Source organism: Nerophis lumbriciformis, linkage group LG31 (genome assembly GCF_033978685.3).
Source record: "Nerophis lumbriciformis linkage group LG31, RoL_Nlum_v2.1, whole genome shotgun sequence".
Taxonomy (NCBI): domain Eukaryota; kingdom Metazoa; phylum Chordata; class Actinopteri; order Syngnathiformes; family Syngnathidae; genus Nerophis; species Nerophis lumbriciformis.
In genome coordinates this window covers 12082501-12097500 of record NC_084578.2, presented here as the reverse complement: position 1 = coordinate 12097500, position 15000 = coordinate 12082501, and the positions used below count along the sequence as shown (strand labels likewise).

The 15000-nt window shown below is 38.0% G+C and overlaps 1 protein-coding gene across 1 annotated transcript in view; it reads left to right on the top strand.

Moving 5' to 3' along the window:
- The window catches only part of slc4a3 (solute carrier family 4 member 3), a 134650-nt gene that overhangs the window by 47364 nt on the left and 72286 nt on the right, over positions 1-15000 (top strand). Inside the window, exons 5-6 of the mRNA XM_061926563.1 lie at positions 1430-1614; positions 3911-4137. Of these exons, the coding sequence (XP_061782547.1) occupies positions 1430-1614; positions 3911-4137 (412 nt within the window). The remainder of the gene's footprint in view (positions 1-1429; positions 1615-3910; positions 4138-15000) is intronic.

Genomic DNA, 15000 nt, shown 5'->3' with positions numbered 1-15000 from the left:
TTATTTATATAACATTATAACATTATAAAATAGCATTGCTGAATTCTCTCCTTATCGTCTATCATCGAATTGCAGAGATGACAGTGACTGTGGCCGTTTACACGTATCCCCCAAACGTGGTAAAATTGACGCAAAAATAGCGGCTAGAACAGTTTGAGGTTTCATAAATCACATTATGGCTGCTAAATACGGTATTTTACGGGTGATAGAGCACACCACTACATAAGACGCACCCACTAAGTTTTACAATAAAAAAATATTTTCCATATATTAGCTGCACCGGACTATAAGCCGCTAATACGTTTTGAAATGTGTTATTTACACAGAACGATTTTGTAAATATTTATTTAAATACCATAATTATTTCCAAACGATGCCTGTAACACGGCAGTAAAACGGCTGATCAAACAAAACAGAAGTCCTCGTCATGGACCCACTAGCTGCGAAAGCTAGCTCTCCAATCCGCTAAACAGAACCAAAAACTTTACGGTGACGTTTTAGTGAATTTACAAAACTGAACCAATACATGAAATAATGCCATTTTAACATGATAATACTAAAACAGACAGTCGTAAATGTGTTAACATATTTGGTCATGTTTATGACGCTAGCTTCATTACATTACGATAGCACGTAATATATATGCATGAAAACACTCGGGGGCCGCATTGGGTTAAAAAAAGTTGGCCGGGGGCCGGGCTGTGTGTGTGTATGCATATATATATGGGAAAATGCATTTTTAGACGATATGCTAGGACACCGAGAGTAACAAGCGGTAGTAAAATGGATTAGAAAGGACAGATTTAAAAAAAGAATAATACAAAAAAAATAATATATATATATATATATATATATATATATATATATATGTATATGTACATATATATATATATATATATATATATATATATATATTTTTTTTTATTTTTTTTTATTTTATTTTTTTTATTTTTTTTTTATTTTATTTTTACTTATATTGTAATACTTGCAAACTTGGAGTGATGAATGAAGAATCCGTACGAGTAGAAACGCTATGGATGACTAGAAGACGGAACGGCACTTGTAACTCCGGTTGTCACCTGCAGTGAGCAAACTCGTCCAAAAGATGGCGCCTTAGCACAAACAATAAAACACCTCTTCAGAGTCTTTGTGCCGTTTTACAAGCCGCAGGGTGCAAAGCGTAGGAATTTACAAGAGTTATATTTGTATCAGCTCCTCCCAGTATGTTGAGTGTTCTGATATTCAACATATATTCTCCATATGCATGAAGACAAACATATTTTTCTCATTTAAACTGAGTCGATCAGCTTTTTTTGCACGTGTTTTAATACGTGCAACCCTGCAGTAGATCAGGCCTTTACACTCTTCTCTGTCTGCATGTACGAGTCCTCCATTCCACCCCTCTCACTGATCTCCTACTTCCTCTCAGTTTAGTTTGGAGAGCCAAGAGGACTTGGAGGAAGTCCCTCCAAACACCACCTTCCATACAGAACATGAAGGACGTTGTTCAACCCCAAAATGCACATTAACTCTAAAGGGAGAGATCTATAGTGGTGGATATGCTGTCATTGAACACCATGAGGAGATGGAAAAGGGCGACACACCTTGCAGCAGGTAGGCTCTCATACAATATTGTCTGGAGACTTTAAGACGTTTTTTTTGGCTGTGTGAAAATGAATGGAACAAAGAGTTTTACTCACATGTGTGAATGTCATTGAAATACATAAAAAGATAACACTTTAAATGTAAAAAGGCCGGGCTAGATGTTGTATGTGTGTTGTCGTGGTGAGTCCATATTTTTTGGTAAAGGTGAGTACACTTTGAACACAATACAAAGTGCTATAAAGTACTGTATATCAAGAGCTAAACTGTGCTGTATACGCTGCTTTGCCAACACGCAAAAGCCACTATGGTGACGCCACAAACAGTCAGAAATCACCACAATCCTTAACTTTAACAACCGTATTGCTACAATGATAAATATTTAATAAAGTAAAATCCACCTACATTAACATCGACAAAGAGCTGAGTGCCGCTGAACGAGAGGTACAGAGGTGTCTTTTCCTCCCTGTGAAATAAGTCTGCTCTGGCATGGTTTCCCAGAAAAGTCCGGTAAATGGGTTATACTTGTATAGCGCTTTTCTACCTTCAAGGTACTCAAAGCGCTTTGACACTATTTCCACATTCACCCATTCACACACATTGTTTGTATATCGAACAGTTTGTATAGTGAAGCACATTTTTCCACATGAAACAATGTAAATATGAATAATAGGTTCCAGCCTCGACAAAAGTCCATATTTTAGTAAAGGTGTGTACACTTTGAACACAATACAAAGTGCTATAAAGTACTGTATATCAAGAACTAAACTGTGCTGTGTACGCTGCTTTGCCAACACGCAAAAGCCACTATGGTGACCCCACAAACAGTCAGAAATCACCACAATCCTTAACTTTAACAACCGTATTGCTACAATGATAAACATTTAATAAAGTAAAATCCACCCACATTAACATCGACAAAGAGCTGAGTGCCGCTGAACGAGAGGTACAGTGGTGCCTTTTTCTCCCTGTTGAAATAAGTCTGCTCTGGCATCGTTTCCCAAAAAAGTCCGGTAAATGGGTTATACTTGTATAGCGCTTTTCTACCTTCAAGGTACTCAAAGCGCTTTGACACTATTTCCACATTCACCCATTCACACACATTGTTTGTATATCGAAAAGTTTGTATAGTGAAGCATATTTCTCCATAAGAAACAATGTAAATATGAATAATAGGTTGCAGCCTCGACAAAAGTCCATATTTTAGTAAAGATATGTACACTTTGAACACAATACAAAGTGCTATAAAGTACTGTATATCAAGAGCTGAACTGTGCTGTATATGCTGCTTTGCCAACATGCAAAAGCCACTATGGTGACCCCACAAACAGTCAGAAATCACCAAAATCCTTAACTTTAACAACCGTATTGCTACAATGATAAACATTTAATAAAGTAAAATCCACCCACATTAACACCGACAAAGAGCTGAGCGCCGCTGAACGAGAGGTACAGTGGTGTCTTTTTCTCCCTGTGAAATAAGTCTGCTCTGGCATCGTTTCCCAGAAAAGTCTGGTAAATGGGTTATACTTGTATAGCGCTTTTCTACCTTCAAGGTACTCAAAGCGCTTTGACACGATTTCCACATTCACCCTTTCACACACATTGTTTGTATATCGAAAAGTTTGTATAGTGAAGCACATTTCTCCACAAGAAACAATGTAAATATGAATAATAGGTTCCAGCCTCGACAAAAGTCCATATTTTAGTAAAGGTGTGTACACTTTGAACACAATATAAAGTACTGTATATCAAGAGCTAAACTGTGCTGTATACGCTGCTTTGCCAACATGCAAAAGCCACTATGGTGACCCCACAAACAGTCCGAAATCACCAAAATCCTTAACTTTAACAACCGTATTGCTACAATGATAAACATTTAATAAAGTAAAATCCACCCACATTAACCTCGACAAAGAGCTGAGTGCCGCTGAACGAGAGGTACAGTGGTGTCTTTTTCTCCCTGTTGAAATAAGTCTGCTCTGGCATCGTTTCTCAAAAAAGTCCGGTAAATGGGTTATACTTGTATAGCGCTTTTCTATCTTCAAGGTACTCAAAGCGCTTTGACACTATTTCCACATTCACCCATTCACACACCCATTCACACACTGATGGCGGGAGCTGCCATGCAAGGCCCTAACCACGACCCATCAGGAGCAAGGCTGAAGTGTCTTGCTCAATGACACAGCGGACGTGACGAGTGGTAGAAGGTGGGGATTGAACCAGGAACCCTCAGGTTGCTGGCATGGCCACTCTCCCAACCGAACACATGAACCTCATTGTCAGTAATGTCTTTGTTGTTTCCCAGTATGGGCGCAGGATCCGTACCCCCCAGGGCGACCGCCACCCACAGCAGGTTCCGTCGACGGCCCACCCACCATCGCATGACAGGTGCCCAGCGGAGCAACTACGACCTGCGGGAGAGGATCTGCATCGGCAGCATGACCGCTGTTGAGACGGCTGGCTATCAGCAAGTGCCAACTGATGAAGCTGAGGCCCAGATGTTGGCCAGCGTCGACTTGGACGACATGAAAAGTGAGTGGGCTCACATGTTCCATGACTGGATCCATTTGTGTGAAAAAGTGGTGGGGCAAATGCAAATGCTTGACAAAACGGCGTCCAGGAAACTTCAAAAAAAAAAAGAGAAAAACCAAATGACGCGAAGTCACTAGGACAAAACATGCGGCGCATCAGAACGAGAGATCACACAAAACCTCAGAGATGAAGATAATGAGTGTGATTTACTAAAAGTTTGCGTGCAAACTCGATAGCCCTCACACAGCTGATCCAACACACTCGTAGACAGGGGATTGCGTCACCTAAGTGAGCAAGTTAGAGAGCTCAATTAATTTAGTGTGTCTGTATGCATGTATATGCAATATATATATATATATATATATCATAATGCCCACAGAACTGAGAGGAAGAGACGCAAATATAATAATTTAGCGCTTGAAATGTGATTTATCAAGACTTAAACTGTTATGCGGCCGCTGTTTTGCATCTATATTTGGCATGTTTAGAATGTACGTGTAAACTGGCGCAGTTTCGCACAAAAGGGCTGTGAGAGAAGAGGTGATCGTGCTATATATATATATATATATATATATATATATATGTATGTATGTATGTATGTATGTATGTATGTATGTATGTATGTATGTATGTATGTATGTATGTATGTAATATATATATATATATATATATACATTTATAAATATATATATATATATATATATATATATATAATATATGTATATATGTATGTATATATATATATATATATATATATATGTATATATATATATATATATATGTGTGTGTGTGTGTGTGTGTGTGTGTGTGTGTGTGTGTGTGTGTGTGTGTGTATATATATATATATATATATGTATATATATATATATGAATATATAAATATATGTATGTATATGTATATACAATTTATATATATATATATATATGAATATATAAATATATGTATATACAATTTTTATATATATATATATATATATATATATATATGCAATTTCAAGCAGAACATATATTTTTTCTGTCAAAATGAAAAAAAAAAAATTACATTTATTGAGGAAAATTTTAAGTACTTTATTGACATATCATTTCCAGGTGTTAGCGCCTGAATTTGACGCAATTTTGACGCAAAAACAGAAGTAATTATTTTCAATTTACAGTAATATGCTGTAAAGAACAATAAATGATAATGATAAATGGGTTGTACTTGTATAGCGCTTTTCTACCTTCAAGGTACTCAAAGCGCTTTGACACTACTTCCACATTTACCCATTCACACACACATTCACACACTGATGGAGGGAGCTGCCATGCAAGGCGCTAACCAGCACCCATCAGGAGCAAGGGTGAAGTGTCTTGCTCAGGACACAACGGACATGACGAGGTTGGTACTAGGTGGGGATTGAACCATGGACCCTCGGGTCGCGCACGGCCATTGTAACATTTATTGTCATGTTTATTAATTTAATGGTTAGTTTGCTGTAAGGTTAAGCATTTTTATTTAGACAAAAACATGTTTGGGAAGTATGATAATTTACTGTAATATTTGTTGCAATATTGGATACTATTAACGTTTAAAAGGTATGCAATTTCAATTAGTACATATATTTTTTCGTCAAAATGAAAAAAATCTATTACATTTAGTGTGGAAAATTTTAAGTACTTTATTGACATATCATTTCCAGGTGTTTGCGCCTGAATTTGACACGAAAAACAGTAGTATTTTTTTTTTTTTCAATTTACAGTAACATGCTGTAAAGAACAACGTAAAATTGGTTGTCATTTTTATTAATTTAATGGGTAGTTTACTGTAAAGTTAAGTATTTTTATTTAGACAGAAACATGTTTGGAAAGTATGATAATATATACTGTAATATTTGTTGCAATATTGGATACTATTTAAGTTAAAAGGCATGCAATTTCAAGCAGTACATATATATTTTTCTGTCAAAAAGAAAGAAATCAACTACTTTAGTGAGAAAATATTAAGTACTTTATTGACATCATTTCCAGGTGTTTGCGCCTGAATTTGACACAATTTTGACGCAAAAAACAGTAGTAATTGTTTTCAATTTAAAGTAATATGCTGGAAAGAACGTAAAATGTATTGTAATTTTTATTAATTTGATTGGTAGTTTGCTGTAAAGTTAAGCATTTTTATTTAGACAGAAACATGTTTGTAAAGTATGATAGCATACTGTGTTGGTGTGGGTAGCATTGAGATGATGTAAAAATCACAAAGCTACATTGATACCAAGTACTGCGTCAATGTCAATACTTATCAAGATCTTCTATTTTCTTCACCACCAAGACTTTCGCTTCCTCCGGTGTCCCATTTAGTTTGATGAAGATCTTACAGTTCGTTACCCAGGATTGTTGAATCTTGCTTTGCCTTTTAAGTTGCCGTGCGATCCTTGGGATGTCAGCATTTTTCTTTGTCAAGTGTTGATTCATGAAAACATCTGTACCTTTCAGTTTGCATCCTTGCTTCAATAGTGCCATTTTCTTTTTCCGGTTTGTGAATCTCATGATGACAGCTGGTGGTCTCTGGTTAGAATAGAATAGAATAGAATAGAATGGACTTTATTGTCATTATATTTGCATATAACAAGATTAAAGACTCCAACTTAAGGTGTGGTAGTGGGAACAAATATGGGATAAAAATAAGTTCTTCATACTTTAATACTTGTTGCAATATTGGATACTATTAAAGTTCAAAAGGCATGCAATTTCAAGCAGTACATATATTTATTTCTGTGAGAATGAAACAAATCAATTACATTTAATGAGGAAAATATGAAGTACTTTATTGACATATCATTCCCGGGCCAGTTAAAATTCTGTCGCGAGCCAGATCTGGTCCCCGGGCCTCTTGTTTGACACCTGTCATTTAGAATCTCCAATCATTTACGGAGAGAACATTAACCATTTAGGAGAACTCATTTGCCAAGATCCTGGTGGTCGACTTTTGCCTCATAAAAAAAAAAAGTCCATGCGACTTCCAACTCGTGGTCTTTACATATGCACAAAGTAGTGCCATTACTAAAATGTGCATTGAATGTTTAAATGCAGATTAAAACATCACATATCTACACTTCTAATTAAAGGGGAACATTATCACAATTTCAGAATGGTTAAAACCATTAAAAATCAGTTCCCAGTGGCTTATTATATTTTTCGAATTCTTTTTCAAAATCTTACCCATCACGCAATATCCCTAAAAAAAGCTTCAAAGTGCCTGATTTTAACCATCGTTATAAACACCCATCCATTTTCCTGTGACGTCACACAATGATGCCAACACAAACAAACATGGCGGAAAGAACAGCAAGCTATAGCGACATTAGCTCGGATTCAGACTCGGATTTCAGCGGCTTAAGCGATTCAACAGATTACGCATGTATTGAAACGGATGGTTGTAGTGTGGAGGCAGGTAGCGAAAACGAAATTGAAGAAGAAACTGAAGCTAGTGAGCCATATCGGTTTGAACCGTATGCAAGCGAAACCGACGAAAACGACACGACAGCCAGCGACACGGGAGAAAGCGAGGACGAATTCGGCGATCGCCTTCTAACCAACGATTGGTATGTGTTTGTTTGGCATTAAAGGAAACTAACAACTATGAACTAGGTTTACAGCATATGAAATACATTTGGCAACAACATGCACTTTGAGAGTGCAGACAGCCCAATTTTCATCAATTAATATATTCTGTAGACATACCCTCATCCGCGCTCTTTTCCTGAAAGCTGATCTGTCCAGTTTTGGAGTTGATGTCAGCAGGCCAGGGAAGCTAGGGTCCATAGGGGGTTTAGCTCGCTCGTCTGCGGGAACAAACTGCCGCCATTGCTTGCCGTGCTACCGAGGTCCTTTGTCCCTGAATTGCTCACACACTCCGGCAGATTCAATGGGGGTCTGGCGGCAGATTTCTTTGACTTTATCGTTGGAAATGCATCTGCTTTGAGTGTCGCAGGATATCCACACATTCTTGCCAACTCTGTCGTAGCATAGCTTTCGTCGGTAAAGTGTGCGGAACAAACGTCCAATTTCTTGCCACTTTCGCATCTTTGGGCCACTGGTGCAACTTGAATCCGTCCCTGGTCGTGTTGTTACACCCTCCGACAACACACCGACGAGGCATGATGTCTCCAAGGTACGGAAAACAGTCGAAAAAACGGAAAATAACAGAGCTGATTTGACTCGGTGTTTGAGAAAATGGCGGATTGCTTCCCGATGTGACGCCAAGTTGTGACGTCATCGCTCCGAGAGCGAATATTAGAAAGGCGTTTAATTCGCTAAAATTCACCCATTTAGAGTTCGGAAATCGGTTAAAAAAATATATGGTCTTTTTTCTGCAACATCAAGGTATATATTGACGCTTACATAGGTCTGGTGATAATGTTCCCCTTTAACTTTTTATGTAATGAATACCTTAATATGTGTTACTAACCCACTTGGCACGAATCCTAGTGCAAAATGCCGAGAGAGCGCGAGCCTAAAGATCCATGGAAGGTACGTCATAGACACAAAGCAAAGAGAGAGAAAAAGCCAGAATTCGGGGGCAATAATTGACAGAGCCTGCAGTCGATTCCCCTCCACCAGCGACCTTGCCTGCGGGCTTTCCTGTTTTACCAGACTGAAGTAATCATTGACTGTACAGAAACACAAATCAGGGGCACTAAAATCACAGCTGCTTTGCTTTGACAGGCCATGCACGCCACTGTATCCCTCCGCTTCATTCTGGTACTACAAACCCTGTTTCCATATGAGTTGGGAAATTGTGTTAGATATAAATATAAACGGAATACAATGATTTGCAAATCTTTTTCAACCCACTTAGAATTTCATGGCTGCAACACGTGCCAAAGTAGTTGGGAAAGGGCATGTTCACCACTGTGTTACATGGCCTTTCCTTTTAACAACACTCAGTAAATGTTTGGGAACTGAGGAGACACATTTTTTAAGCTTCTCAGGTGGAATTCTTTCCCATTCTTGCTTGATGTACAGCTTAAGTTGTTCAACAGTCCGGGGGTCTCCGTTGTGGTATTTTAGGCTTCATAATGCGCCACACATTTTCAATGGGAGACAGGTCTGGACTACAGGCAGACCAGTCTAGTACCCGCACTCTTTTACTATGAAGCCACGTTGATGTAACACGTGGCTTGGCATTGTCTTGCTGAAATAAGCAGGGGCGTCCATGGTAACGTTGCTTGGATGGCAACATATGTTGCTCTAAAACCTGTATGTACCTTTCAGCATTAATGGCGCCTTCACAGATGTGTAAGTTACCCATGTCTTGGGCACTAATACACCCCCATACCATCACAGATGCTGGCTTTTCAACTTTGCGCCTATAACAATCCGGATGGTTCTTTTCCTCTTTGGTCCGGAGGACACGACGTCCACAGTTTCCAAAAACAATTTGAAATGTGGACTCGTCAGACCACAGAACACTTTTCCACTTTGTATCAGTCCATCTTAGATGAGCTCGGACCCAGCGAAGCCGACGGCGTTTCTGGGTGTTGTTGATAAACGGTTTTCGCCTTGCATAGGAGAGTTTTAACTTGCACTTACAGATGTAGCGACCAACTGTAGTTACTGACAGTGGGTTTCTGAAGTGTTCCTAAGCCCATGTGGTGATATCCTTGACACACTGATGTCGCTTGTTGATGCAGTACAGCCTGAGGGATCGAAGGTCACGGGCTTACCTGCTTACGTGCAGTGATTTTTCCAGATTCTCTGAACCCTTTGATGATATTACGGACCGTAGATGGTGAAATCCCTAAATTCCTTGCAATAGCTGGTTGAGAAAGGTTTTTCTTAAACTGTTCGACAATTTGCTCACGCATTTATTTACAATGTGGTGACCCTCGCCCCATCCTTGTTTGTGAATGACTGAGCATTTCATGGAATCTACTTTTATACCCAATCATGGCACCCACCTGTTCCCAATTTGCCTGTTCACCTGTGGGATGTTCCAAATAAGTGTTTGATGAGCATTCCTCAACTTTATTAGTATTTATTGCCACCTTTCCCAACTTCTTTGTCACGTGTTGCTGGCATCAAATTCTAAAGTTAACGATTATTTGCAAAAAAAAAAAAAAGTTTATCAGTTTGAACATCAAATATGTTGTCTTTGTAGCATATTCAACTGAATATGGGTTGAAAATGATTTGCAAATCATTGTATTCCGTTTATATTTACATCTAACACAATTTCCCAACTCATATGCAAACGGGGTTTGTACATCTGCACCCACCATTGCGATTGTTAGTTTCTAAAAAAAGCGTTTTTCAGAAACAAGTTGTTTTTAAAAGGTTTCATTGTATAGATTAGGGCTGCTGTTGAGTCACAAACGAATAGAGAGCAGAACAAAGTATATTCAAATAGCACTGGAAGGTCGCTCTCTCCACAAGGCTAAAGTAGTTCCCGTTCACTGTCGATGTGAGTGAGCACTGATTTTTTGACTAAAACCTCTAGTAAACATTGTTATGTTTCAGGGCTTATTTTGGCTTGCTTTTCCGTCCCTACAATACAACAAAACGCTTTTCTACACAATGTTTGCTCGCTCCCAAACACACGCACGCAGCTACGTCAGAGCCAGTGACGAGCCAGAGTAAAACCGTATTTTTCCGGACTATAAGGCGCACTTAAAAATCTTTTTTTTCTTCTCAAAACTCGACAGTGCGCCTTATAAGCCGGTGCGCCTAATGTAAGGAATAATTCTGGTTTTGCTTACCCACCTCGAAGTCATTTTATTTGGTACATGGTGTAATGATAAGTGTGAACAGTAGATGGCAGTCAAACATAAGAGATACGTGTAGACTAGGGATGATGTTTGATAAGAAATTATCGAGTTTGAGCCCATTATCGAATCCTCTTATCGAACCGATTCCTTATCGATTCTCTTATTGAATCCAGATAGGTTGTTGTATATGTAAAAAAAACACAATATTTGGTTTCACAAAAGCTCACTTTTGTTTTATAAGAAAAAAATAAAATTAAATAAATAAATATTGACTGTTACCCCCCTAAAAAATAAAAATAAATAAATATTGACTGTTGTTACCCGAAGTATATTAAGTGGGATTTTTCAGAAAAACAAATATATACAGTAACACAAAAACAACCTGTCTCTGTGATCACTATAGATGAATAGCCATGCCTTGAGGCATTTTTTCCGGTCCATTATTTTTGCTGCTTGTGTGACATCACAGGAAATGACATAGCTACGCCATTTCCTGTGATGTCCCACAGGGCATTTCTTGTTGGACGAGATTCGTTCCCAGGGATTCGAATAAAGAACCAACTCTGTTTCTTTACTATAGTGGCCTCGATCACGGGAACCGGTTCTCAAAAAGGGATTTGAGTCCATGGAATCGGTTCTTTTCTAATCGAACGGTTCTTTTCTTATCGAACAACCGGGAGAACCGGTATCAAACATCATCCCTTGTGTAGACTGCACTATGATGGCAATATGACTCAAGTAAACAACACCAACATTTTATATGTTCCATTGAAAATATGGAACGTTACACACGGCACTCAAAAATCTATCAAAATGTTTTAGTACGACTTTGGTAAGCTATGAAGCCGCACCGCTTGATGGATTGTACTGTGCTTCAACATACCAGTATTATTATGGTGTGTGTGTATAAGGTAAGACATATTATCTGGCATTTTGTTTTGCAATAATATGCAAAAGCAACTTTTCATACCTTCTGGAACCTGCTAATCTGTATTTGAGATCTGCATAAATCCGGAAAAATTGTGCGTATCCGCCTTTGTAGTCCGTGTAAATGCTGTAGTCGATAAGCTTCTTCCTTTTCTCTATCTTTTTGTTATGGGACATTCATCCTCCATTGTTGCCATTTCTAATATAAAGTAGTGTAAAGTTCTTACTTATATCTGTCAGTAAACTCGCCATTAAAGTGCTAAAACATACCGGTGTAGTGAGTTTACATTATTCACCCAAGGAACTTTAGTTATTAGAGAGTTCCGGTCGGACGTTTTTTCACGGGACACTTTCCAGCAATATATGTTTTTTTTTCCTTCTCAGTCTCGCGTCTCTCGCCCTCGCTCCAACTCCAACTCCAACTCCCCTGTCTCGTTCCGGCTGCTGCTAATAAAGGCGACAGGTGATTAGAAAACAAGGCCCACCTGGGCCATCTACTCACCTGTCGCTGTCTTCGAGGCCGGTCGTTGCAGACCCCGTTTGACGGCAGGCCCGTAGGCCACGCCCCCCTCCACACAAACTTTTTATTAAATTGTATTTGACACAAAATGCACACACTCTTAATTAGAAAATATTAAAATGCAAAAACTTAATTGTATTGTTTTTCATATTGCTATTGTTATTTTAATTTATGTTTTTGCTATTAATATTTAACTTGTGGTTTATGTGCAACAACATTTTTATTGTTATTTTAATTTATGTTTTTGCTATTAATATTTAACTTGTGGTTTATGTGTTACTAAATTATATCAGGGTTTTTTCAAACTATATTTAAAGTTGAAATTTTGGTGGTACAATAAATACTCACATTTTAAAAATAATGAATAATCATGTAATTAATCATGATTACAATATCAATCAAAACAATCATGTTATGATTGTAATTTTTGGCATTATCATCCAGCCCTAGGTTCTGTAGATAGTGAAGCCCTCAGTATAAAGTTTTTCATCAAACTGAATATTTAACCAGAAAGTGAGAATCTGGATAAAGACAAAGGGTGAAAAAGGCATTTAAAAACGTCTACTGCAGAGAACCATTGAGTTGCATTTGAGACAAGTATGGCTTTGGAACGTTAGGGCAGCATTCACAGCTTGCAAGTCCTGAACAAATTGGTCAGGGTGACCAGCTGGTCTGATTTTCTTTGCAGGGAAAAAAAATGGCAGTTTGGACAGAGGAGTCATAATATGGTTTCAACAAGGATGGGTATTGTGTACATTTTAACTAATATTAGTACCAAATCAGTATTTTTTTTAAATAGTAGTACAAAACATACTCGAAAATGCATTTCTAGTTTTTTTACATGAAATTTGAACAGGCTAATAGCATCCAAAAGTAAGCAATAAAGTCCTAACTAATGATCATAAACATTGTAGAAAAAAGAGGGAAAAAAGGTTGTTTTGTAATGTTGATTCTCACATTTCTGATGTTTTTGAATGCACCTTTTTTACCATGACCGTGACTCTAAGACGGGAGTGTTAAGGTGGGAATAAAGTTGAAAGAGCACTGCGGTACCCTAACTTACGAGTACCCTCGCTTCGTATTTCAAGAGACGAGGTGTCTCTTTGATTTTGTTAGAGATGTCCGATAAATGCTTTAAAATGTAATAACGGTTTCAAAAAGTAAAATGTATGACTTTTTAAAACGCCGCTGTACGGAGTGGTACACGGACGTAGGGAGAAGTACAGAGCGCCAATAAACCTTAAAGGCACTGCCTTTGCGTGCCGGCCCAATCATATAATATCTACGGCATTTCACTCACACAAGTCAATGCAACGCATACTTGGTCAACAGCCATACAGGTCACACTGAGGGTGGCCGTATAAACAACTTTAACACTGTTACAAATATGCGCCACACTGTGAACCCACACCAAACAAGAATGACAAACACATTTCGGGAGAACATCTGCACCGTAACACAGCATAAACACAGCAGAACAAATACCCAGAACCCGTTGCAGCACTAACTCTTCCGGGACGCTACAATATACACCCCCCGCGCTAATAAATCTAATCTATTATTACTTTTATTGTTACCCGCAAGCTATATCCCTGTCTCTGCATTCTGGGGTCACGTTGAAAGCAATAGACGACAATTATCGTTGTATGAGTATACCCATGGCAATGTTGTCGATTGTGATTAAACATGATTAATCGCAATTCAAAAGAGTGATTAACCCGATTTTAAAGTGTTTTATAACTGCTTTGACTGTCATTTTCTAAATGTATGCCCGAGTTAGATAACTTCATCTGGCGAACAAACTACTGTAGTCAATGAATCAAAAGTATTACCGTATTTTCCGGATTATAAGACACTTTTTTTTTATAAAACGGTGTGGCTAATTTATGGATTTTTCTTCGCTAACGGCCGTAATGTTCTGCCAAATAGTTTTCTTAGAACACAAGTATAGACACTGAAAATGTGTGTTATTGTTTGTGCTTTAAACCGGAAGTACATGGGCCGTTCCATCTACTGGTCATACATAGCGTTTCTACTCGTAGGGTTTCTTCATTCATCACTCCAAGCAATGTTTTTAAGTTTTACAATATAACTAAAACAGTTCTTACTATCCGGTATTAAACCGTCACATGTTTGATAGTAGTGTTTTCATGCATATTTGCATGTACTATTGTTATATAATCAAGCTAGCATCATTGACATTAGCTAATAAACCACTGCTTTTTATAAAATGGTGTGGCTAATTTATGGATGTTTCTTCGCTAAAGGCCATAATGTTCTGCCAAATAGTTTTCAAGCACAGAGACACTGAAAAGGTGTGTTATTGTTTGTGCTTTGAACCGGAAGTACAAGGGCCGTTCTGTCTACTGGTCATCCATAGCATTTCTATTTGTAGGGTTTCTTCATTCATCACTCCAAGCGATGTTTTTAAGTTTTACATTATAACTAAAACCGGTCTTACTATCTGGTATTAAACCGTCACATGTTTGATAGTAGTGTTTTCATGCATATTTGCACGTACTATTGTTATATAATCAAGCTAGCGTTGTTGACATTAGCTAATAAACCACTGCTTTTTATAAAAAAAGTGTCATGATCTGTGGTCCGGATCATGTTTTAGTTATGTTCTGTTAGTTTAACTCCAGTTGTTCCTGTTTTTTGTGCACTCTTGTTT